The sequence below is a fragment of the Cydia pomonella genome, chromosome 5 (assembly GCF_033807575.1).
Source record: "Cydia pomonella isolate Wapato2018A chromosome 5, ilCydPomo1, whole genome shotgun sequence".
Classification (NCBI taxonomy): Eukaryota; Metazoa; Arthropoda; class Insecta; order Lepidoptera; family Tortricidae; genus Cydia; species Cydia pomonella.
The window spans coordinates 14,761,208-14,787,133 of NC_084707.1; the positions used below are offsets into that span (position 1 = coordinate 14,761,208).

The following is a 25,926-nucleotide window of genomic DNA, read 5'->3' on the forward strand; positions in this document are numbered from 1 at the left end:
TTTGTGATGAATTCACTTTTTCATTTAGTAAATACGCAGGTTTTAACCTGTCAATTGACATATTTACTTCACGGTCTTCCAATTGAATTTTGAAAACCTTGTCATTCCTTGAAATTACTTTATATGGCCCTTCGTAAGGCGTTTGTAAGGATGTTTTTACAATTCGACGAACAAATACATAACTACAAGTTTTAAGGTCAGGACTAACAAAGAATTTGTTATTACTACTATGATGACAATATGGTCTCGGTGTCAAATTCCGTATTTTCTCTTTAATTTTGTTTAACATGGAATGTGGTTCAGTTACATCTTTATCGACATTACAAAAAAATTCGGCTGGTAAACGTATGGAACAACCATAAACCAATTGAGCGGCACTAACACCAGTATCCAATCTAGGTACTGTACGGAGACCTAATAAAACGGTGTTTAGCTCAGTAACCCATGAGGTACTATTAATGCGTGCTTGCAACGCTGCTTTCAAAGATCTATGCCAGCGTTCAAGGACAGAATTACTCTCCGGGTGGTATGGTGTAGTTCTAAGCTTTTCCGTTCCTATGTACTTCATTAACTGTCGGAAAAGGTTACTTTCAAATTGTTTACCTTGATCACTAGTTAAAGTAACTGGACACCCGAATCGCACTATCCAACCGTCATATATTGTTTGTGCTACTGTTTCTGCCGATATGTCCTGTAATGGGAACGCTTCAGGCCAACCGGTGGCACGGTCTATTATAGTAAGCAAATACCTACAACCTTCAGATGACGTTGGTAAAGGTCCGACCAAATCTACATGTATGTGCTCGAATCTGTCTACCTCTGGATACTTACCTGGAGTCGATTTGGTGTGTCGCGCGACCTTGGATTTCTGGCATGCAACGCAGGTTTTGGCCCAAAGACCTACATCTTTGTTCATGTTTGTCCAGAAAAACCTGTTAGAAACCATCTTACGTGACGTTCGTACACCTGGATGACTTAAATTATGAACACTTTTGAAAACATCGCGACGAAATTGCTCAGGAATGTACGGTCTCGCATTACCTGTAGATAATTCACAGTAAACAGTATAAGTGCAATTAGGCAACATTATCTCTTTAAATTGTAATTTATCATTTTGCAATAAAGTTTTTAACTCGTCATCATTTTTCTGTGCCTTCGATAACATGAAATAATCGATCGCAATATTTTGAAGGACAACAGTCTCTATTCTAGATAATGCATCGGCAACTACGTTGTCCTTACCCTGTATATGTCTTATATCAGTAGTGAACTCACTCATGAAAAGTAACTGTCTTGTTCGTCTAGGAATCTCTTTGTTACTGTCGCTATTCAATTTACTAAAAGCATATATCAAAGGTTTATGATCTGTAAAAATAATTAGTTCTCTGCCTTCATGCAGATACCTAAAATGTTGTACAGACAAATAAATAGCTAGTAGTTCTTTATCGTAAGTACTGTATTTCATTTGTGCAGAAGTTAGCTTCTTAGAAAAATAAGCTAAGGGTTTCCAATTACCGTCAACATATTGTTGTATAACAGAACCAACGCACGTGTTGCTAGAGTCTGCAAATAAAGAAATAGGTACCGTGGCAAGTGGGTATGCTAGCATAGCAGCATTTTCTAAGCTAATCTTACATTGTCGGAACGCTTCGTCAGCTTCCTGTGTCCACACTATAGGTGTTTTGTCGTTGCGTTTAGCTTTGTGAATGTACCTAAGTAATAATTCTTGATGTTGTACCGCGTGTGGCAAATGTGGTCTATAAAAGTTAATCATGCCTAAAAATGTTCGCAACTGATTAACTGTTTGCGGTTTAGGATAGTCTTTAATAGCTTGAACCTTACTTTCCAGTGGTCTAAAACCTTCAGTTGATATCTCGTAACCTAGGAATTCTAATTTCTTCTCTTTAAACGTACATTTCTGTAGATTGATGGTGATACCAAATTCGCTAAGCCTTTTAAATAATTGTTCGAGATGACCGTCGTGTTCTTCCTCTGAGAGAGAAGCAACAAGTATGTCATCTAAATAACAATACACAAAATCAAAATCTCTTAAAACGGTGTTGTTCATAAAACGCTGGAAAGTCTGGCAAGCGTTTCTTAGGCCGAAACTCATTCTAGGGAACTCGTACAACCCAAACGGAGTCGTAATGGCCGTCTTCTCCACGTCTTCAGGATGTACCATGATGTTATGATAAGCTCTACGAATATCTACACAAGAAAATATGGACTTACCTGCTAGTAGATAGGTGAAGTCGTGTACTCTCGCAATAGGGTAACGATCCGGTTTCGTGACCGCGTTCAGAGCTCTGTAATCGCCACACGGACGAATCTCTCCATCTTTTTTAGGAACAATATGCAAAGGACTAGACCACGGACTCTTAGATGGCCTGCAAATGCCCATCTCCACCATTGTTTGAAATTCCTTTTTTGCTTTTTCGTACCTATCAGGAGGCAGCGGTCTAGTTCTTTGATGTATCGGAGGCCCTGTCGTCTCTATATGATGATAAATATTGTGTTTAGGTGCCTCGATAAACGACAACGGCTTTAAAAGTTCTGGGTACTTGTGCAACAAATGATATGCCTTATTATCCGTACTAATTAAATTAATTGATGAGTCAGTATGGTTTATGATCGTACCAATTACATAAATACTTGTCAAATTATCAACTAACTTTTTGCCATACAAATCCACAATGAGTCTATAATTATGCAAAAAATCTGCTCCAATAATAGGTTGTTTAACATCACATACAATAAAATTCCACTTAAAAGTACGTCTCAAGTTCAAATTTAACGTTAATGTGACGTATCCATATGACTTAATCTCGGTGTTATTCGCGGCGTATAACTTGCAATTTTTAACGGATTGTAAAGAGTCTTTCGCAAATTTAAAGTTTTTTGAAATCACACTCACATTTGCGCCTGTATCGACCAAAAATTTAAAACCAGAGTTTCTATCTATTACACTAAGGCGATAATTATTTACCAAGGTGCAGGGTTCCGCCGAAAACGTCTGCACGGTGTCTAGTTTCCCGTCGGCGACTGTCCTTTCCAGCTGCATGGCTGCACGCACTTATTGGCCTTGGTCTTGTATCGGTAATGGTAGAAACACAACCAATCAGGGCTGTTAGGGATCCTCCCAGAGCGGCTGTTGTTGCGTGAGCGACTACGTGCACGTCCCTGGCTGCGGTTCCTCCTTCGGCTCCTACCTCGTCCACTAGAGCTGGCTAATTCACTGATGCGGCTGTTAATCTTCGCTAATTCCGCCGTTATAAAATCATTCGGTGAACTTTGGCGCGATGTTGTCTGAATTGAGGCGACTTCATTCGGTTTAAACGTCTCCATGACCTTGTCGGCAATACTTGCAAGGCTTTCTAAGTTTTTTGATTCTGCTGACGCTACGACTGCCCTTACCGATGGTGGTAGATGACCTTGCCAAAAATAGATTAAAGTGTCGTCCGGAATTTTATCACGCGCAAGGTCACGCATTCTCCTCAGTAGCTGAGATGGTCGTTGCTCACCCAATTCCATGTCTGACATCAATTGCTGTAACCTCTTCGCTTCTGTCTCCTCGTAAACACTAAGCAATCTGGCCTTCAGAGTATCGAATTTGTTCTCACTAGGCGGCTTCTCAAGGATATCCGCAACTTGCTGAATTGCTTGCTTTCCTAATTTTGCGATGACCATATTGTAGTTTGATTGATCACCTGCCTTTTGTTGTGCTAAAATAGCTTCCACCTGCAAAAACCATAGTCGCGGCTGGTCCTGCCAAAAATCAGGTATCTTTGCAGCTAATGATATAGCGGATAATTCAATAGTTGTTGTTTGTGGGGTTGGTGGTGTCGGAGACATTCTGCTACACCTCTTAAATTTGCTTCCGATGACCCTGGAGCCGGGGAGTTGTCTGCCCGATAGCACACGCAAACACACGCGCACTCAAGACGATTACGAATTTAACTCAACCAGATCCCCATAAAATAATTATTACTTAAGTCTGTATGCAAAATAATATTATAATTCACTGCCGTAAAAGTTCAAGGTGCACTCAATTAATGTTCATTCGGGGTCACCACTATAGGGTATCTGGGAGTATATAATATGAAATATATGAATATAGTGTCAAAGCCAGAGGAGGCGATTTTGAATGATATTGTCATGTAATTCCTGATTTTGTGTACTTCATTTTAATATATACTTTATTAAACTTTCGTTGGTATATTATATGTATATAAAGATTATTGCAGTAACAGAATTTAATAACCAACTAGGGAGAAAACAATGCAATACATAAACACATAAATTGGATATGATGTGATCCGTTGAATGAAATTGTCAATAAATAAAATAAATAAATAATTTTCTATCTCTAGGCATTGTGTGAAACTTCTAGTTGTGTCAAAATATCGGGAAATCAATAATATAAACAAACATGGTAAATATCTCATTTCTTTTTATAATGGTTATAAATAGAAGGCCATGCAATTTTGTAACTCACTGTAATTTAATTAAATGTATCGTAATTTATTTTTTTTATTCTACTGTAAAATAGTACCTACTTTTTTAAAGGCTGGGCAGTAAGTGATTGCTTTAATTTTAGAACAAAACAGCGTTTTTTTTTTGAAAAAAAATACCGGAAAATCTGACTTACAAATTTGGACTTTCTTAGGTTCATTCTACTTAGAATCTTCTCCACCCTAGCATTAAAAAAAGATATCCTAAAATATCCATACCATTACGTCACATTTTAGTGTGAAAGAAATTTCAGTGTAAAACTAAAATTTCAATACAAATTTTCGGGTTTTTTTAGCACGAGTATTGATTATGCTAGTGATTCTGAGTTGGAAGAACCCAAAAATATCATGATGTGTGAGAATCAGATTTTTAATATTTTTATGGAAAACGCTCAGATTTCTCATAAAATAATTTATTAATAATAGGTACTTGATAATACTGATAACAAAAAAAAATTAATGAGTCTCGAACCCACATCCTCTTGCATGTATTTCCACGTACATACCGCAACGCTATTGAAGCCTACTCACGCTGTGCCAAATTGTCTACTACAAGGATCCCAGTAAGACTGTTTGAATGTGTGAGTGATACTTAGAAATAGAGTCAAGAAACATTCTGTCGACATTAAGGGGTAGTTTTTGTACAATGAAGTGTTCAATGTTTGTTGTAATAGTTCAATATTTATTTAAAGAGTGCGCTAATCATAATTTACAGTATAGAAATACCAAGACTACTCCACAAAAAAATTAAAACTCAAAATTTGCAATTGTGGCGCCATCTAGTGAGGTTTAAGCTTTGGGTAACCTAGTCAAACCACCTTATATTAACGGAATTAAAAAAACCCGACGTTTATAGTCATACAAACTTTTTAACTTACTCGTAAGCATGGTTATTGTTGTTTTCCTTCTGCAAAATAGTTTACAGCTGCTAATGCACTCCGGAGACGCTGCTGCGGAAGAAAAATGAAATAGTTTTCTTCATTGTTTCGAATTTACTTGCTGTAAAGCTGGTAGGTAGTTGACACTTAAAACTCGAAAGAACACGCTGGAGCGGACATTATAAACATTGTGTCTGAAAGTAATTTAAATCCTACAGTCATAATCATGAATATAAGTTCAAGTTATTTATTTATTATACAAGCATCAATAAAGTCCAAGACCAAGCTCAGATTAGAATTATAATACTACTGGCCCGCCTTGGCTTCGGACAGATTATAAAAAAATCTTAACAAATTATAATCTAAACCTTTCTCAAAAATCACTCTATTGATAAGTGGAAACCACATCACAATAGCAAAATCGAGAGTTTTTAAGTTTATCGAGAACATGCAGAAATACAAACGGACAGACACGGTGAGGGATATTGTTTTATAAAGTGTAGTGTTTTGTAAATAAATTATATAATTAACTTTCGTGAGAAACTATGTTTACATTTTTAACGCCAGATTTTAATGCAGGATTAGGATCATATACATAACACAAATAAGTATTAATTATAAAATGTTATATGATTTTTAGGTAAGACAGATATTATACTTATTTATTTGGCGCAATGACCCAAAATGAGTCTTGGCCTCCAATACAAGAGCACGCCGTCGCTCATATTATATTACATTATAATTCAAGAAACTACAATTAATTACGAAAGCCTTATTACGCTTATGTACGTCATAATAATATGTTCTGACTCGGTGCATGAACACTAAAATGATGTTTATTATTAAAGTCCATTACCTGAAGAGGCTCGATAGGTAAGCATTAGACTTAGACATGATATCGAACTTCTATACAGTAATAGAGGATTTTCAATTAGCAAATACATAAATATACATTACTTGAATAATAGTACTCCTGCCCCGAGTTAGCACACGAATGGTGATAAATTCTTTGTGATATTTAGCTCCCAATATTTTGGCACCGTTGCATTCACTAAAAAATATTTTCGCAAATAAAGATTGACATATGTTTACGGTATAATGAAAACCTCTGTTATCTACACAGCCTGGAGCGTATCAAGATATAAATTCGAATGGTAAAAAATTATCGGTTTTATTTAGCTCTATTTGTAAGCATTAGAAACTGCTAGCTTTATTGCTTTAATATATGTAGTTATTAACGTCGATTTTAATATTTTCGCCTATATTTTTATATAAACGAATAAATCCCAAAGTTCCGTATAAAATAAATACACATACAAGGTGTAACAAAAATATTAGTGGGGATCCGTTTAAGTACATATTCGGTATCGTACATTGATCAAAAAAAAGTAGAAGAATATTTTTTTTTAATGTGAAAGAACTTTTTTTTCCATGGGGGCACGTCACCTAAGTCGGCCAACCTTTCAAACAAAGACCAAAACTTTTCGCGTCGTTACCCACGGAACAATGGTATTCCGGACATTTGGGAGGCGCGGAGCCCAAGCCAACACGTAGAACTAGAGCCCCTTTTAACACTAATGAAATCTAAGGGTTGATGTTGCCCTTGCCCGTGTTATAGGACGCACACAGAGGCAGCACCCGCCAGGGTGTAAAGACTACTGAGTTGATAAATAAATAAATAAATAAATATTATAGGACATTATTACACAAATTGACTAAGTCCCACAGTAAGCTCAATAAGGCTTGTGTTGAAGGTATTTAGACAATGATATATATAATATATAAATATTTATATACATAGAAAACACCCATGACTCAGGAACAAATATCCAGTTGATAGAATCTAAAATCAACTGGGCTATTGGGTGAAAACGATAGACTACTAAATCTAACTGAAACTGAAACCGGACGCCAGCCTAATAAAACGTGTAGGCGATATTTCAATATACGTATTATTACTGTAGTAGGTACCGTACTTTTAATAACAGCTACCTAAATCTGACAAATATACTTTATGAATTTACAATATAAACAAGATAAACGGCTAAAGTAGCTTTAAGTACGATTTCCTCGTGAAAAATGTGCACCGGTACGTAGCTTTATCTAAAGCAGAATAAGAAACAAATATTTCATTTTGGACCAAGCGATTTTCTTGTGTTCATAATCATCTCGGAGCTTGCTGTTTGTATTCTCTGCGTTTGCGAAAATTCGTTGACTTTGTTAATTAATCGTTTTGTATGCAGACAAGCGTAGGGATAGTGCCGGCAAAGCTTTTTATTTTCCAAAATGAAAATTAATCGAAACTGATAAAGTGCCGGATACTGGCATCAAAAAGCTCTGTTAGTTTTTTACGTCAACGTTGAGCTTGATGGTTTTGTATGGCAAGCTTTATACCGCACAGTAAACGTCAAGCGAAGCTACAGGAGGCAGATTTTTGAGATTCGAGGCCTCGAAAATAATCACATACGATAAATTTTCACGACTATTTTCGCATGAAATTTATAAATACGTATTTTTTGACTTCACTCAAAATATCAGTGGTACGAGTATAGAATGCTTGCGGGCGCTTCTTGCTGAGCAAGACTAGTCAGTACTCACCATACTGGCCACCTAATGGCAACTCTCAAAACAACATTGATGACCTCCATGATCACATCCTTGAGCACACCTATTACAACTTGATGACATCACCAACTTATAATCAACCCCATATCTTTCCCCACTACTAATGAAAAGAGAGTATGGCAATGGCGCCAATACTAATCTCACTATATTATTAAAAGTGGTCAATACCACTCGATTCTCAATTTCTATCGGTTGTATTCCAAAAATATGTTATTTCATCATTCATAGATCGTCGAGTGATAAAATCGAGCGCTTGAAATTCAAAAATCTCCTCCCAGTACAGTCGCCATCAGATATATCGGAGCGGCCGAGGTACTCAAATATTTCTGAGCAGCAATAAATTTCAATAAATTCTTTACAGTAAATGAGGTCAATAACATCTGAACATCCAATTCGCCATAAATATATGAGCAGTGGTTTTTCAATTAAATCTGACCACACAACGAGACAATAATATCTGAACACACAACTCGTCAAAGTTATCTGCACAGACAGGGAGATCATAAATATCTGAACATTTAGGGAAAATATACCTTAAGTCACTTGGCATATGATTTAAAATTCTTTAACGTAGGTACTACTACGCTCGAATACATTTTCAACACAACCACCATTCGGTTTTGTCAATGTCAAAACTAAAAAGAGATTGCTGGATGTAGGGTGTATACATACACTGCCTGAGGTAGAGCGTGACGTCATCGTGATACTAATGGCGTCCTTATCTTACTCTTAATGTGCGAAACGTGCGGCATGCATGAGTCGCCCGGACTCAGTGACTCTTTCAGATATGGCCTTTTTGTACACATTTATGTTTTTGTTGGGATCTAGCTTACATAACAATGATAATTTTAATTCCTTTTAATACCGCTGAACACATGCGTCTTGCGTGCGGATTTGTGCAGGGCCGCAACCTTGGTCGTGAAGCGAATGTACGCCCGCCGCAATCGAACACCCTCTTATAGGCAAATCGAAAATGCTATCAGAACACATTAGCTTTACGCTTAGGGATTGCAATCCGGTCCGGCGGATCCGATAATCCGGCCGGATCCGGCACTTTTCAGGAGCTACCGGATCCGGTCTAAAATCACCGGATCCGGACCGGATCCGGTAAAATAAAAAAACGCCTATATACAGCACGCACTGTACGTTTTAGATGAGGAAAAGGCGACGAATGAGAGGTATGATGTTTAACAGAGCAAAAAACGAAAGATTTTATTTAAATTTAGTTAAATAAAAATATATTTATTATGACGATGACTGGGAACAGAAGATGCCTTTCATGTTGGTGACACGATATGACGATTACATAAATATTGTAATAGAAGGAAAAATTAAAGGATGGAGATGCCTTGGAAGGCATTTGTAATTTATGCTCAAGAGAAGGTTAATGTTGTGATAGGATATTAAAAGTAAACAAATGAGCAGGATTAAGTCGGCGGTACTCAATCGACTAGAGTTGGGTAATAATATGTGTTATATGTGTGAATGAATATATGATAACATTGATAATCTTTAGTTTACTCCGATTATATATATATTTCTATTCAAATTTAAGAGAGAATCTTTTGTATTTACAATTTCATCCAATCTTATGCAATTTCCGGCATCTCCTGGTACATGCTACTCTACGTCTAACCAATTCTTTATTTGATCCATGTAACTTTTCTTAGGGAGTTCCTTTCCGCGATGGATTTCAATCCTACACTCTATTATTTTTCGCATGAGATTGTCGTGTTGTGTTCCATTCCCTATAATTTGTCCGATATAATTTTCTATAAATTAAGAAAAAGTTCATTTTTTTAAATCATACAGTCTACTACTTTCTCGGGCAAAAAAATGAGGGCAAATTTAATATCATTTTGGTTAATAGTAAAATTTCTTATTTTCTTACTAGAATGGATAATATTTTTTACACGTTACAAAGAATTCAATCAAAGAACAGTTACGAAAACACTTGTGAATTGTTAAATATAATAAATGACCGATTTCATATTTTGTTTTTAAAGTGATATTGACAGTGTCACACTTTTTACTACTAAGTTCTATTTTATTGTTATTAAGAAGTTATTTATTAACTTCAAATTATAGATTTAGGACTACGTATTACGCAAAAAACTAGAAAAATATGTCATTTAATTAACTTTAATATCCCTATACCAAACCGGATCCGGTCCGGCCGGATTATGGCCAAAATCCGGCCGGATCCGGCCGGATTGAAAATCAATCCGGTTTGCAATCCCTATTTACGCTGCTCGCTTCTCGCTAACCGTGTGCGGTGGGACAAGTGCCTTCTCATTTTCAGTTCGTAAACTAATAAAATATGGTTAAGGGCTAAATGTACGGCAAATAAGTCCATGATCCTATTTATTTTCATAGAATGATATCATTAGGAATATTAAGAGTAGTGAAAATAAAAGAGAGTACCTAATAAAACGAAAATATACCTTAGTTTGAAATATAATAATAAAATCATAAACACTACTACATGGGTAACAAAAGTAGTATTGGGTGTAACCTCCTTCTGCATTAAGTAAGTACCGCTTGCAGCCTTCTTCTCATCGAATCGACTAGATTCTCGCAGGTAGTGCGGCCTATAAACGACTCCCACACGTTGTAAGCATGAAGTCTTAAGTCTTCCTTTGTGCGACAGCGGCTTTCGTCCCATTCTTGGACCATTTTTCCCCACAAGTTCTCGATGGGATTGAGGTCGGGGCTCTTAGCCGGCATTTTGATTCTAGTCAACACATCTCTGTTTTCATGAATCTATGGGACATGCGCTCGCATCGACGGCCGGACGCAACTGAGGCGCGCGCAGGCGGCGCGCACGTATTTATGCAGCGGTTGGAGCGAGATGGAAGACAGGGCGTGCTACTCTCGCAAGCGACATTCTCTGCGGTAGTCCTGAATTGCTGTATTTTCTACTACCCACTTCATGCAACCGGCGATTGTGAGCGGGATAGAAGATATGCCATCGCACTCTAGAGAGGTGCGATTTACGTCAAAGGGTAGATTAGATTCTGTAGTTCTAAGATACCTATCTTTCTATTTTTTCGTAGGTTTAGGAATAGTATATAAGACGACGATATACATTTCAATAAATGTTCATTATTTAACTGACTATACCGCTGTTTACACTTGACTCCTCCTGCCTGGACCCCCATATTTGGTGACCCCGACGTGATGTACAAGTACGCACAGTTCTTTCTGTCAACAACGAGTCATCGCTAGATATTCTCGCCGCCATGGCCGACAAGATGTTAGAGCACGCCGAGCCAGTCACCGTTTCTGCAGTCACACGAGCCACAGATTTTCAAGCCCCGCAAAGCAGCGAAAACACATTTTTTGAGAAGTTATCCCAGAAGCTCGACAATTTAACACTCGAAATTGCAGCCCTTCGGTCCGGCGGCCGGCAACGCTATCGCCGTCCCTTTCGCTCTCGCAGCCGTTCCCGTTCGAGATCTATGTCGGCGCATGGAACTTCACGCAAGCCCGGTGATCCTGGATGGCTGTGCAGATATCACTTCAGATTCGGAGACAAAGCACGAAGATGTGAATCGCCGTGTAGCAAGAAGACTAGCTCATCGGAAAACTAATGCCTACACCGACTCTGGCGGGCCTCGGTGTACCTCCTGTCAGCAACCGCCTTTGTGTCTTCGATCGCAACTCTCGAGAACGTTACCTCGTCGACACTGGCGCCGAAATATCAGTACTATCGTCGCATCACAAGAAGAACCAGTTATCAAGCACCTACAAGCTTTACGCCGCAAACGACACGCCGATTAAGACCTATGGAGAGAAAACAATCACTCTTAACTTGGGGCTACGGCGCGACTACCGTTGGACGTTTATCGTGGCTGCCATCAAGACCTCAATCCTCGGAGCTGATTTCCTTCGGCACTACAAGCTGCTACCTGACCTAGATCAAAAGAAGCTCATCGACAAAACCACTAAACTCCAAGTCAACGCATTAACAGTTCGAAGTACTCAAGAAACCGTCTATTTGATCAGCAGCAATCAAGCCTACTACGAGGTTCTCAAACAGTATCCTAATGTACTACGACCAATGTCTTTGAAAACGCCGGCCAAGCATAACGTGCAGCATTTCATCGAGACTACGGGCCCCCCACTCTTCGCCAGGCCACGCCCACTGCCGCCCGACAAATATGCAGCGGCGAAGGCCGAATTCGAACGCTTGATGGAAATGGGCATCTGTCAACCCTCAAACAGCCCCTGGGCAAGTCCGCTGCACGTTGTCAAGAAAAAAGATGGTTCTCTACGTGTCTGCGGCGATTATAGACGTCTGAACGCCGTAACACAACCCGATCGCTATCCTTTACCTCGAATTCAAGATTTTACGTACCAGTTGCACAACAAGAAGATTTTTTCAAAATTAGACCTGAAGATGGCGTATTTTTGGATCCCCATGAACAAAGAAGACGCGCAGAAAACTTCAATAATCACACCGTTCGGGTTGTTCCAGTTTAACTCAATGACGTTCGGGCTCCGCAACTCAAGCCAAACATTCCAACGATTCATGCACGACGTTCTACGAGGCATAGATGGCTGTTTCTGTTACGTCGATGATCTTCTCCTGTCCTCTGAAAATGAAGAAGAACACAAAACACTGCTTCGACAAGTCCTAGAACGCCTAGATAAATACGGCGTAACTCTCAATGTCGATAAATGCGAGTTCGGACGAAGAAAAATCAACTTCCTTGGCTATGAAGTATCACCCGACGGCATCAGTCCCACTCAAGAGCGGATCGAAGCAATATCGAATTACCCAAAGCCGAAGACAGTCTGTGAGCTGAGAAGATTTCTAGGCATGTTAAATTTTTACCGTGACTGCCTACCACATCAAGCGGAACTTCAGTCTCAACTCAACAAGTATCTGCACAACTCCAAGAAAAATGACAAGACTCCTATCGAATGGAACACCGAGTCAGATGAAGCTTTCAAGAAATGCCGCCAAAGCATATTGGAAGCAACTACGCTATCGTATCCAGTTCACGGCGCTCCTCTATGTATCATGAGTGATGCATCAGACCACAGCGTAGGAGGATTGGTCCAACAGAAAGTTGATAATGTTTGGAAACCGCTGGCATTTTTCTCGAAGGCACTGAGTCCGACGCAACGCCGCTACAGTGTGTATGATCGCGAACTCCTAGCGATTTACATGGCTGTAAAGCACTTCAGACGACTTATAGAAGGCAATGACGTCATCGTCTACACGGACCACAGACCACTTACGCACGCACTTACGCGAGCACCGAGCAGCAGCGACACTCCGAGACGCGAGCGCCAACTGCACTTCATTAGCCAATTTTGTTCGAGCATCCAGTATATCCCAGGCGACAAAAACAACATCGCTGACGCCTTATCAAGAATCGAAGAAATACAATGTCCGTCCGCAATAGATTTCGACAAATTAGCCACCGACCAGCGCACCGATGAAGAACTAACAAAATTGAAGACTCAAGAAAATCTGAAGTTCACTGAAGTCACACTACCAGCCATCAATCGACCAATCACGTGTGAGCTCTCAACTGGCACACCGCGACCGTACCTACCTATCGCTTATCGTTATGCGGCCTACAAAGCGCAACACGATATAAGCCACTCAGGTGTACGCGCAACGAGGAGACTTATGGCATCTAAGTTCTTTTGGCCAGCAATGAACAGAGACGTCGCACTTTGGACTCGAGCATGCATTGGATGTCAACGAGCTAAAATACATCGTCACGTGATTCCACCTATCGGAGAGTTCCCGCCATCTCAGCGTTTCGAGCATCTGCATATCGATATCGTGGGACCCCTAAGAATATCAAATGATTATCGATATTGCGTCACAATGATCGACCGCTGCACGAAGTGGCCCGAGGCAATACCAGTACGCGACATAACAGCTGAAATTGTCGCTAAAGTCCTGTACGAGCACTGGATTACGAGATTTGGATGCCCGCTACGCATCACGTCAGATCAAGGTCGTACCTTCGAGTCAAACCTTTTCAACGCTCTCCTGAAGAAGCTTGGGACCACAAGAATACGTACCACTGCCTACCACCCTCAGGCGAATTCTCAAGTGGAGAGGCTACACCGCACTTTGAAAGCCGCTCTTATGGCAAGGGGCGAAAGTTCAAGATGGTCCGAAGAGCTGCCTACAGTTTTATTTGGATTACGAGCCGCATTACGCAGCGATAACAACCTAAGTCCTGCATTGATGACGTATGGATCCCCACTACGCATGCCAGCTGATTTCTTCGTACCTACAAAGTCGACGATTGAAGATGCAGAGTTTGTACGACGTTTGTCAGAGATAATGTCATCACTTGTTCCTGTAACCCGGACGCACGCCACGCAATGGAGACCTTTCGTGCATAAGGACCTTGCGTCGTGCACTCACGTATTCGTGCGTAATGACACCGTGCGACCCCCGCTCACACCACCATATGATGGCCCGTTCGAAGTCCTCAAACGCTACGACGAGTATTTCAAGATACAAATGCCACAACGAACTACTGTCGTCACTATAGAGCGTCTGAAGCCAGCCTACATCTACAATGAAGACGTCACAAGCGACAGCCAGACTCCTGCATCTAGCCCAAACACTCAGACGTACGTGACGAGATCGGGCAGAGTCACGAAACGTATTCGCTTCGCTTGAGAGGGAGTGCTATGGGACATGCGCTCGCATCGACGGCCGGACGCAACTGAGGCGCGCGCAGGCGGCGCGCACGTATTTATGCAGCGGTTGGAGCGAGATGGAAGACAGGGCGTGCTACTCTCGCAAGCGACATTCTCTGCGGTAGTCCTGAATTGCTGTATTTTCTACTACCCACTTCATGCAACCGGCGATTGTGAGCGGGATAGAAGATATGCCATCGCACTCTAGAGAGGTGCGATTTACGTCAAAGGGTAGATTAGATTCTGTAGTTCTAAGATACCTATCTTTCTATTTTTTCGTAGGTTTAGGAATAGTATATAAGACGACGATATACATTTCAATAAATGTTCATTATTTAACTGACTATACCGCTGTTTACACTTGACTCCTCCTGCCTGGACCCCCATAAATCCATGCTTGTACTAATTTTGATGTTAAGATTGTTTAGTTTTTAATAAATAAAAATACTAAAATAAAAATAAAAATAAGAACATGAATTCTTAACAAAATACAAAAAATAAGCACAATTGAGGATTTGAACCCTGACGCAACGGTATATAATTATGATTTCTTATAACTAAACCGCTAGGCCATGGTGACCGACGCAATAGTAGATGAAATATTGAAAAGCATTCGTACCTATTTTAATTTGGCAGCTTCAATATTACATATATATACATTTGATACTTGCACGGAATTAATGACGTAGTGACAGATCAAAACGTGAGACACACATATGCAATGACAGTATGTTACCGTTTTCGTGAATTGCCAAAATATTTTATTCAAATGTGTCTCTTGTAACAACACCGTGAAGTTGCTTTTCGCAGATTTATATTTTGTATACCTACTTATTTTGTAAAAGGAATATTCACTACATCTGTACGATTACATTTAAACTGTATGCTAAGTGATTTAAGGTATATTTTCCCTAAATGTTCAGATATTTATGATCACCCTGTCTGTGCAGATATTATTGTCTCGTTGTGTGGTCAGATTTAATTGAAAAACCACTGCTCATATATTTATGGCGAATTGGATGTTCAGATGTTATTGACCTCATTTACTGTAAAGAATTTATTGAAATTTATTGCTGCTCAGAAATATTTGAGTACCTCGGCCGCTCCGATATATCTGATGGCGACTGTACCACCAGGCGGTGCCAGTTCTCGTTATTATATCTTGTTGAAGGGAGCCGTCGCTTGGCGGTAATGGAACGTCGCAATAGACGGAACTCATTCATTGACTAATAGCAATCTTATCAGATTCCCGCCTCTATACATTACGAGTAAGCGGTCCGATCGGCGCGGACTTAATCGACGAGCCTCTCCACGGAAAGGTGCAAATTAATTACACTGATAGCTCTAAATCACTTCCACCGTTGCCCTGTTTAAATTCATCATTCCTTTGAGTCCATATTTTGTGACGTCAATACTTTAATGATTTTTTTTATTTTATTTTAATGATTTATTATTATTGATGCTTTATTAATTTAAACCATTTTTGTGAGATAACCTAAGTATGCTGTTCAAGTATTGATGGATAAATTATTAATTTGTATTATTCCGAAATTATAAAAAATCTGTATTGCAGCAACAAATGATACAACCAAGAAAATATTTATAAATACAAGTATTCACGATGCCCTATTTTAGTATTTATATGCATTTAATACGTCAATCATCATGTAGCCGAGAGACGTCCACTGCTAGACATAGGTCCCCCAGTGATCTTCACAACGCGCGGCCGTGCGCTGCCCCCATCCAACCCTTATTAAACCAGATCGTCGAACCATCTTGTTGTGGGTCTTTTCCTGTTGCGTTTTTCGATTCGCGGTCGCCATTCAAGAACCTTTCTGCCCCATCAGCCTTCGGTCCCACGAGTAATGTGTCCCGCCCTTGCCACTTAACTTTTGTCAACTCTCTGAACTATGTCAACAATCTTTGTATTTCATATTATTATATATGCGTTTTTATATTGGATATATTTAATTACATATAACTGTTATTTTAATAAGTAAATTAAAACTGTAATCTTATTATCTTAAGTAGTCATATGTAGTCAATACCTATATGTACATTACGGAAGGGAAATCTCCGTTCCGTTTACATACGAGTAATTAATAATTATATCGAACACGTATACCTATAACATTCGCACTTTGTCACGCGGCGTGTTACACTACACAGAGTGACCAATCCACCTAAGGCATTGAGGACAAATCAAAAACATGAAGAAGGTAAATTTGTTCGAAATAACCATAAGATCGATTCGATCGATAATTTAAAGCGCCGTTAAATCTGTAAAAAGATAGAGAACCGTTTGTTTAGCGGGAATGGAAGTCAAGTTTTCTACGTATTGTCGAACCATATAAAGAGTGGTCCGTAAAAATTATCATCATCTTCCCCGCGTTGTCCCGCCATTTTGCCATGGTGCGCATGGGGTCCCACTTGCCAACTAATCCCAAGAATTGGCGCCCTACTTTTTACGAAAGCGACTAAGGATTAGGATAAACTAGGCCTTATTGGGATTATTCTGGTTTCCACACGATGTTTTCCTTTACCGAAAAATATAAAAATAAACTGGTAAATATCAAATGATATTTCGTACGTAAGTTCTGAAAAACTCATTGGTAGGAGCCGGGGTTTGGACCTGCAACTTCCGGATTGCAGGCCGCACGCCCTTACCGCTAGGCCACCGCTGCTCAAATTAAAAATAATAATCACTATCTAGCTTTTCGATACAAATGACAAATTAGGTGCATGAATAAAATCAAATCACCGCGTCTTGATAAATAACCTTTACATCATTTAAAAAAATGTCCCTGAAGTACCCTTTGTATGTTTCAGTTGCTAAATATTGATATACATTTCTAACTACAGTAGGCAAGGTTCTCAGAAGCAAGATAAATAGTTTAAATGTCGAATGATAGCAAGCCTTAATTAAGAGTAAATATTTCGGAACAAAATAAGGAAAATTAAATCTAAAACTGTCAAATGGCAAACTATATCACGTCTCCTAGGGGCAACTCGTCGATTTCAATTAGTAAGATTGTAATGTAGATCAAAACAATTATTTTAGTCTTAACGTGAGCTTTATGAATGTTCAATAAAGTTTCATCAAACTGTTGTTTTAATAATCTTGTGCATATATTACCTCCTATTTTTTCCGGACCACACTTTATCTACGACCATCGGACATTATCACATACGATTGATAGCCTTGTATAGTGTGTATATTGCTCGCAACACTTTCTCTCTCACGTACATAACCGAACAAGTACCTATTTAATTACGAGACGCAAGTTAGCAATTCTACCTCCTTACGCCTGGTTGCTGTTCAATCTTAAATATGTAATAATCTGCTGAATTTCTTGATAAGTAACCGATTTTACTTTAGCTGTCTTGAATTAGTTATGACTATGCAAATTATATCATATTGATAAAATATACAGTAGAATCCGCAATATCATATATAAGTATCCTATCTACATTCATTAATATTGAAGCAGATGAGATGGATGTGTGAGTAGGTACTGAACTGTCACGTTTTGTCGTTTATTAAAAAAAACCTGAATAAATTGAACTAAAATAAAATTACTTGTAGACAACCTTGATCTTTGAAAAAAAAAAAGCTTTTCTTCTTAATATTCTCATTAAACCTGTGTACATAATATTTCAACGTCTCATTTTATTTGTGGTTTGTAAAATATACCTCAATGCAAAATATTTCGTTTTAACATTTTCGAACAATTTATTTAATAGGATTACTTGTATTGTACATGTTTAAGTCCTTGTAATGGTGGTCTTTTTGACAAAGCTGCAAATATACGTACCTTACTAAGGGTTCTTTTCTAAAGGGTGACCCGATTTTTTTTAACTTCAAATGAAAAAAAACTGATGCACTTGTTAAGAAACTATGTTTTTTAGAACAACTACAATAAAAAGCTACTTTTAATTAAGATTTATTTGTATCTCCTTGAATTTCTTGCCGCCGTGAAGACTACCAGGAGCAAAACCGGTGTGAGAGGCTTAGGGGTGTCAAGAGGTGTATGCCGTTTTTTTCCCCGTGGCTGATAACAGCCACTGTGCCAACTCGGGTCTTATGCATCTTTCACATCCACCCCTGCAACATATAGTATAGGTAAGTAATAAATAAATAAATATTATAGGGACATTCTTATACAAATGGACTTACCACGGTAAGCCAAGAAGGCTTGTGTTGTGGGTACTCAGATAACGATATAAATATTATACAAACTTTCTATATCTTGCTTAGAATCAGAATTACAGCTGTTTAAATTTACGGGTTTATCTTTCGGTACAAGCATTACATTCGACAGTTTAACTAATATTTTCCATATTAGGCATACATATATAAAGTATAAAAAAATATATAAAAAAATCAATTCAATAATTGAGAAACAAAGGTAGCATATAAATGTCTATAAAAAAACCATTCTGTTGTTATTTACTAATGTACCTATATATTATACCACCTATCTGTTCTGTCTAGAGATGCTAGTCTTATTAGTCACGGATATGTAGGTACGTAATGTTTCGACACATCCACTGAGAGTAAGGTATAAGACAAGCTGTTACTTGATCAGTTAAATTTCCGATTCCGATCATACTTTACCTAGTTTCCATTTACCGTGTTTATTTTGATTTTTACATGTTATTCGGAACTTTGTGTGTCATAATTGCACTGTATATTCCTCGTTGTAGGAGATATGTTGCTCCAGAAAGCGTTTCCCGAGCTTGAAACAGTGGCGGCTAGGCGGGGACGTAGGGGTGGGCTGTACAGCCGTCAGTTCGCTTCTGCCCGCTCCAGAACTGGCCGCATCGCGCGCGTCTCCGCCACCCCTATACCTTAGCTATAGTCTTTTACACCGAAAACAAAAATAAACCGTCATGTGATAGAAAAATATATGTAAATTATTCACATGTGTGTGGTGATTTGTGTATTAAGTGTGGCTAAATTATAATTAGTCCACCCTCAGTGTGCCATGTGGTGAAAAAACCTTTCGGTGCCGCCAGCACGTGGATATGGTGGACCCTTTAAAAATATTTTGGGTTTTGACGAATAGTACTTATCTAGGTAGGTAAAAATATTATTTTTGAACCAGAATCAAGTATTTGTAATATATAAAACTAAGTATAAGATTATTTGTTGTCCTTATTTTTGTTTATTATATTGATATTGAATTATCATTCGCTATTAGGATGGCACGACAAAATACAACCCTGCAAATACGTATTTCGTGTGTATAACATCTATGACACCTTCTGCTGACTATGCAAACTTCGAGTAAGGAACAAAGTTTCTGACACCAACTAGCGATATAATTCTCGCTGTGTATGCTCGTAGTTGAGAATGTTTGTCTTTACATATAGATATACAGTTACAATCTAATTAGGTACTTTGGTTGATTTTTATCCTCAGTTTTAGTACCGACCGAGCAAATATATAAATATATATAGGTATATATATATATATATATAGGTACATGTGATTGTATATGAGTTCGCATAGAACGTAACAAGGTGGGTGAATCTTGATGATGTTCAATTATTGCCCATTTGGCTACTGGTTGACTAAACATTGTTTTTTCGTGCGTCAAAAACGCAAAAGCAAGAAATTAAAAATAGTTTGGGTACAATTATGACGACGTACGAATACAAAGTTTTGTCAAGATAATAAACGCAAACGAAGTTAGTAGAAAGCCTGATAAAATCATCATCTCTAAATCGTTTGGTCAAAATATGCATGGTTTCGGTCTACATGTACATATATTCGGAAAGCTGCTACCCAAGTTCATTGTAGTTTAATACAATCGAACATTCTCCGACAATGCTGAACAATATGCCTCTTGTATACTCGTCCGTAACCTTCTCAATAGATCCATTAATATCATATTTCAAGTATATGTGTAGGTATGTATATTCAATATTTTGCACAGGTCCTAGAGCTAGCAACTGTTAATGTCGTTATTGTTTAACGATACTGTGCGAGCCTCGTGGAAGGTATTCAGTCATTAAATCCATTGTCGGCATTATACCTCGCCACCATACTCGGGACCTCATTACGTAGAGATTTATTAGCGCCCAGCTCAAGCGGTCTTTCGTTTTAAGGCACTGCCTAATAAGGAAAAAACACTCCAGATTTATTGCGGATATTATCGGTATCTACGCCGCACTCCACGGAAACTCACATAGCTTATTTTGAAATACACTCCTAATATTACAAAAATAAAATAATAAAGAAGAACACAGCATATCCGCACAGAAGGGCTTAAAATCAGTAATAAACAAGTAACTGTGCTTCAAATGGAGCGATTGAGGGTACATTACAGACAGGAAATTAACTCTTTAAATGAGAAGAGTAACTGTCTCCAGTTTACTTAATTTTTACATAAAATAACGCCTGAAATGTAATAAAAAGTATTCAGAATTTCCTTTGTTTATTACATTTGAGCGGAAACTTGGTAAATTATCTCGGTGGTTAGCTACGTGAAGAAGTTTTAATCATTAGGAATTTCATTTAGCTGAGTTTCCGAATGACGTTACTTTGAACTTAACTTTTCAACATGTCTGTAGCAATAAATTATACATAAGTTGTGTTACTGTTAATGTGGCTTTGTACTATGGAAAATTGATAAATACATAAATATAAATTTTGTTATTTAGGTATGTATTTAGATATGGAAATAGTTTTATTTTTACTTCATTAGTGGTCAGTTATGAATACCTTCATAATACTCCTAAATGCCTACTGTCTATTTTTTCATAAACTGGGTTCGTTAATTAATCCAGTTCATAGCACAGAAATTTAATTTTATTTCCTTTGCTACGATGACCCTAAAGTTCTGAGGTTAGTTACTGCTATCAAAAGAGACAAGGGTAAAAGGTTTGTTCGGACATCTGCCTCATTGATCTAAATTCAGCCCTTATCTTTCATTTCAAGCAATCCGTAATACTAATTCCTCAATAACGCCCTGTGTGTGTAATTAGAGAATAAATTGAATTGTTCTCATGAAAACTTCAGAGGCTGGATTGCAATAATAAGGAGCAACGGCGTGCGGCGAATGCATTTGCGATCGTGGGGCGCAGGCGGGCCGAGATAAGACGGTACGTCAATCTGAGGCGGCTCACAAATGCTCGCAAATGTAACCGATGCAGCCTCCTGTTCCACAATCACCCAATCCACGTCCCACCGAATCCACTTAAACTAATGCGTCCTATTGAAGCGACCGCACTACAATTGCCACTAACGAGTAGGTGTTGTTTGCAAAGTGCGTGAGAGTTGGTTTAGCCATCGTATCTGTTTCACAATCAACCGAACATTCGCACGTTTTGCGGAAATAGATTTACTGGCCTGTTACATTCTTAACATTTCTATTTTCGCTCAGTATCTTGTATTTCATTCTTAAAGGTTTAATCCCGAGCCCTCGGCGTTTCAATAATAAAGCAGATTTATTTTGGAAAAAGTTGCGGCATTTTTTGTTCGGCGATGTTTAACTAAAGTGTGTTTGTCCATTTTCCGCGGAATTATATCCCTGGAAATTGCCGTTGAACATGAAACCCGCTCCTCGGGCTATGATGCATAACTGAATTTTGGGCTGCCGCGGTAAGCCCGTAAAGCCGCAGGTAAAAAGACCAACGCGACGGTATGAGACTGTCTATTGAAATTTGTCGCAAGTATATTTTACATGACCTTTTCGTATTTAAGGATATAAGCAAAAAGTAAATATCTATTATGATCCGACCATGACCAAATTTTTAAGCATGGATTCATAACGGAAAAAAGGCTGTGCGTGATTTACTTTATATATACTAGCATCGTTATGTAATCAGAGTATATTAATTCGTGCGTAAGATAAATCTCGACTTGATTATGACTGGCTCAAAGATTACAATAATCTGGCTCTACGAATTTGCTCTTCCATATGTCAGCCACGCAATCCCCACATTTTGCTGAGTGCTGATCTTATTACGATATCTCTTTGTTACGCATACTAGCTTTTTTATTACATATTTTACTAGTCATAGAATGGTTATAAGCAGATTTTGGTTCTAAAGTGTTTCATTTTTTTATAACCAAAAGTTAGACCTTTGCTGATGCAAATATACTGTCCAAAACTACGCCAGGACCTGTATAAGTCACAATCCTTAACTCTCGGGAACAAATGAGATTTTTATTTTTGGTTTTCTGCGTGTGTTGATGCAGAAACATTACCATTAATCTTGTAACCTTTTATACTATTGTGATATAAATAACATTTACTAAATTCCTTTTTTTTTCACAAAGCGTAACATATTATATAGGTATATAAATGATATCTTTATATTTGGCGTAATTTATGCAAAATTTACGCATAATTTTGAACGTTATTGAGTATTAAAAGGATTTGAGGACTCTAATTAAGTCAAATATGACCAAGCAAAAGTGTGTACCATTTTGTCGTCATATTTATCTTTATAGTATATTTTAGTATTTTTAGGAGTAATACTAATTTTGTGTAATATGGATATAAATTTGTTCTGCCATATTATTATGTTAAAGTAGGTATTTATTCATGGTAAAGAGGATAGTCATTGTCAGTACCATGCGAGGGTTCTAATAATTGGTATTTAGCAAGCCATCATTACGAAAGCGTGTCAAGAGCCCGTCGGCGGCACGAGACCGCATGCCGGTTTTTTGTCCGGTCCGGTTGGAGTGTGCAGTGCTCTTGTCGCACTACCTTGCTATTGTTTATTTTACTTTTCGACTGAAGCTATTCACCGGCACGGGTAACGCACACTCCGCAATAGCCTTATAAGTAAACAATTTTTTTTGCTAACAATTAATACTAACCACCGTAAAGATATTTACACGATGAAGCCACTGTTCGGAAATGTGGCAATAGATGGTCTAAAACCAAGCTGGAAAGTAGGCAATAGCTGTAGCACCTGAACCACGACTACTAGGTACAACCTTTCATTGCTATCATCATCTGGCATTGGTGATCATTGTTATCATCATCTGTCATTGGTGATGGTAAAAGGTCTTTTATAGAGCAACTTTTTCCTTCTAAAATCAAATTAGGTTATTTATAGGACCAATTAATTGTTTCTAAAAAAAGAAACGTTAAAACCATTCAGTTCACCCTTAAGGCGTTTTTGCTGTTGTAGCCGTTTGTGTTTTTTTTAGCAAAAACGCTTCTAAATTTAGAGCCGGTTTGAAGCAAACAACAGAAAAACGCCTCATTAAAAGTTATTAAAAAAAAGCGGGATCGGAAAATACTTAATACTGAATTGGATAGTGTAAATTGTATTTGACTAAAAAATACAAAACACGGTATATGCGCTATAAAAATTAGTTCTTCTAACGAAGAAAATATAAATGTTCCTGGCAAAAATACATCGCTTTCTTTCAACAATTGTCTTCACGCCAATATAAATATTAATTTATATTAAAGTACTTACAGTTATGCAAATGTTTTCTTATTTCCTTGCAGTAGTCGTGAGAAGCACTATGAAATGCCTCGGCCGGAAATGCTAAAGATGAACTCGTATTATTTATTTGAGGGCCTCCTGTCGGCCCTCTACCTCACTCGTCGATCTTTGAGCGGCTTTCCGGCCTCTCCTATAGTTTAATGCTTTTATGTTATGTTTTGCGACAAAGTGAATGTGAAACCCGTGCTTAAATATGTTCCCGTTACACATCCCCGTATTTAGAACCGCCGGTATGAGCCTCTCCTCGTCGGGATTCCTTCCTCGCAAATTTTCTTTAACATTTGTCGTATTATTTACGTCCGTCACAATATTATTCGATTGCTTTCTCTTTGTGAAGTATTTTTGATGAGTAAATGGTGTTTTTTCTTCATAAAAATATTCTAAAAAAGGCACTTTTATTTTTCTTTCTAAGCTATAGTAGGCATTTAAAACAGGTCGAATTGTCAAACTTTTGGCGATTGTTACGGGGACTTAAGTTCACGTTTGCTATCTCTCTGATTTGGAAAAGTTTTCTTTATCCTATTTGTTTTGGATTCAATCACGTTGAAACGACTTAAGGCATTTGGATGAGACTTTTTGTTTTCATTTTGATCCTTCTGTGACAATACATCTAATTTTAAACCGCCTGAAAGTCTACGAATGGACCGATACGTTTCTCGTAGTAGAGAATGACAATTGATTGATTACGAATGCTATATTATAAACGTGAACTGACCTTTCTAGTTACTATTTCTGAAGACGACCCTTGAGTAAATATGTCTTGTTTCCCGATATACCTTTGTGTCGGACAATCTTACCACACACCGCCGTCACGCTCCAATAGGGACACGGTTGAAACGGTCCTGCGACACGTCGGTGATAACCGGAATCATGCTCCGACCATATAACTCCTCAGGGAAATCAACACACGATTTCTAACGTTCAACTATAACTTTGTTGTTACCACTGATCATATTTGTGTTTCATTTCGTAGTTATACGGGAAGAAGTTATGTATATAACGTTAATAATCACACACTTGCAATATTCTATCGCTACTCCTGTGGAAGTACAGTTTAGCAGGTTACTTTACATGAAATACGTCGTGCGTCGTGAGGATAATGCATACAGTTACATATCCAAACCACTAAGCATTATGCAAATCGTATATATAAAAACTACTCGCAAGTTTTCTTGGCAAATGTAAGCGCCTGGATATTCATGTAATTGAGCGTTTTCTTTTGCAAAATACATCTCAAGTTTAAACATTAAGTTAGGGGAAGGTAGCTCAAAGAGGGCACCTTAACGGAAAGTTGGTTTGTATTAACCCAGTAACACTGTACATTTGTTTGCCACAAGTTCCATAATTAAACACATGATGGATTATGGCTTGATTTTTCGAAAAATTAAAAACAAAATATTTATAAACAATTTACCAAACCCCTACGATTGATCGCTTTGCCCTAGGGCTGGGGGGGGCTAAAGTGGGCACTCGCTTAGGGCAAAACGGGCATGGGCTGGGGTAAAACGGTCACGCATATAATGTACCGTAATGGGATAGCCATAACTAAAGACACAAAACATCTTGATAAAATTTTGTTTTTTTTTTATTCTCTTAGCAGCAATCACAGAGGAAAATCAGAGAAAAAACAAAACAAAAATAACTTCTGCTAAAAAATTAAAAACAAACTATAAAAATCTTATATAATCAGTCATAATCATCAGCCTTTATCTGTTACCTATATTCTAGTATTAAGAACTTAGTTTAAATTT

General features: G+C 38.1%; 2 protein-coding genes across 9 annotated transcripts in view; one reads left to right on the forward strand and one right to left on the reverse strand.

Moving 5' to 3' along the window:
- Positions 1 to 25,926, forward strand: part of LOC133517797 (neural-cadherin) — a 431,760-nt gene that overhangs the window by 309,210 nt on the left and 96,624 nt on the right. The gene's annotated exons all lie outside the window — the stretch shown is intronic.
- On the reverse strand, positions 2,612 to 4,083 carry LOC133517793 (uncharacterized). The gene has a single exon (XM_061851214.1). It carries the CDS (start codon positions 3,850 to 3,852, stop codon positions 3,025 to 3,027), a length of 828 nt encoding a protein of 275 aa, XP_061707198.1. The 5' UTR covers positions 3,853 to 4,083; the 3' UTR covers positions 2,612 to 3,024.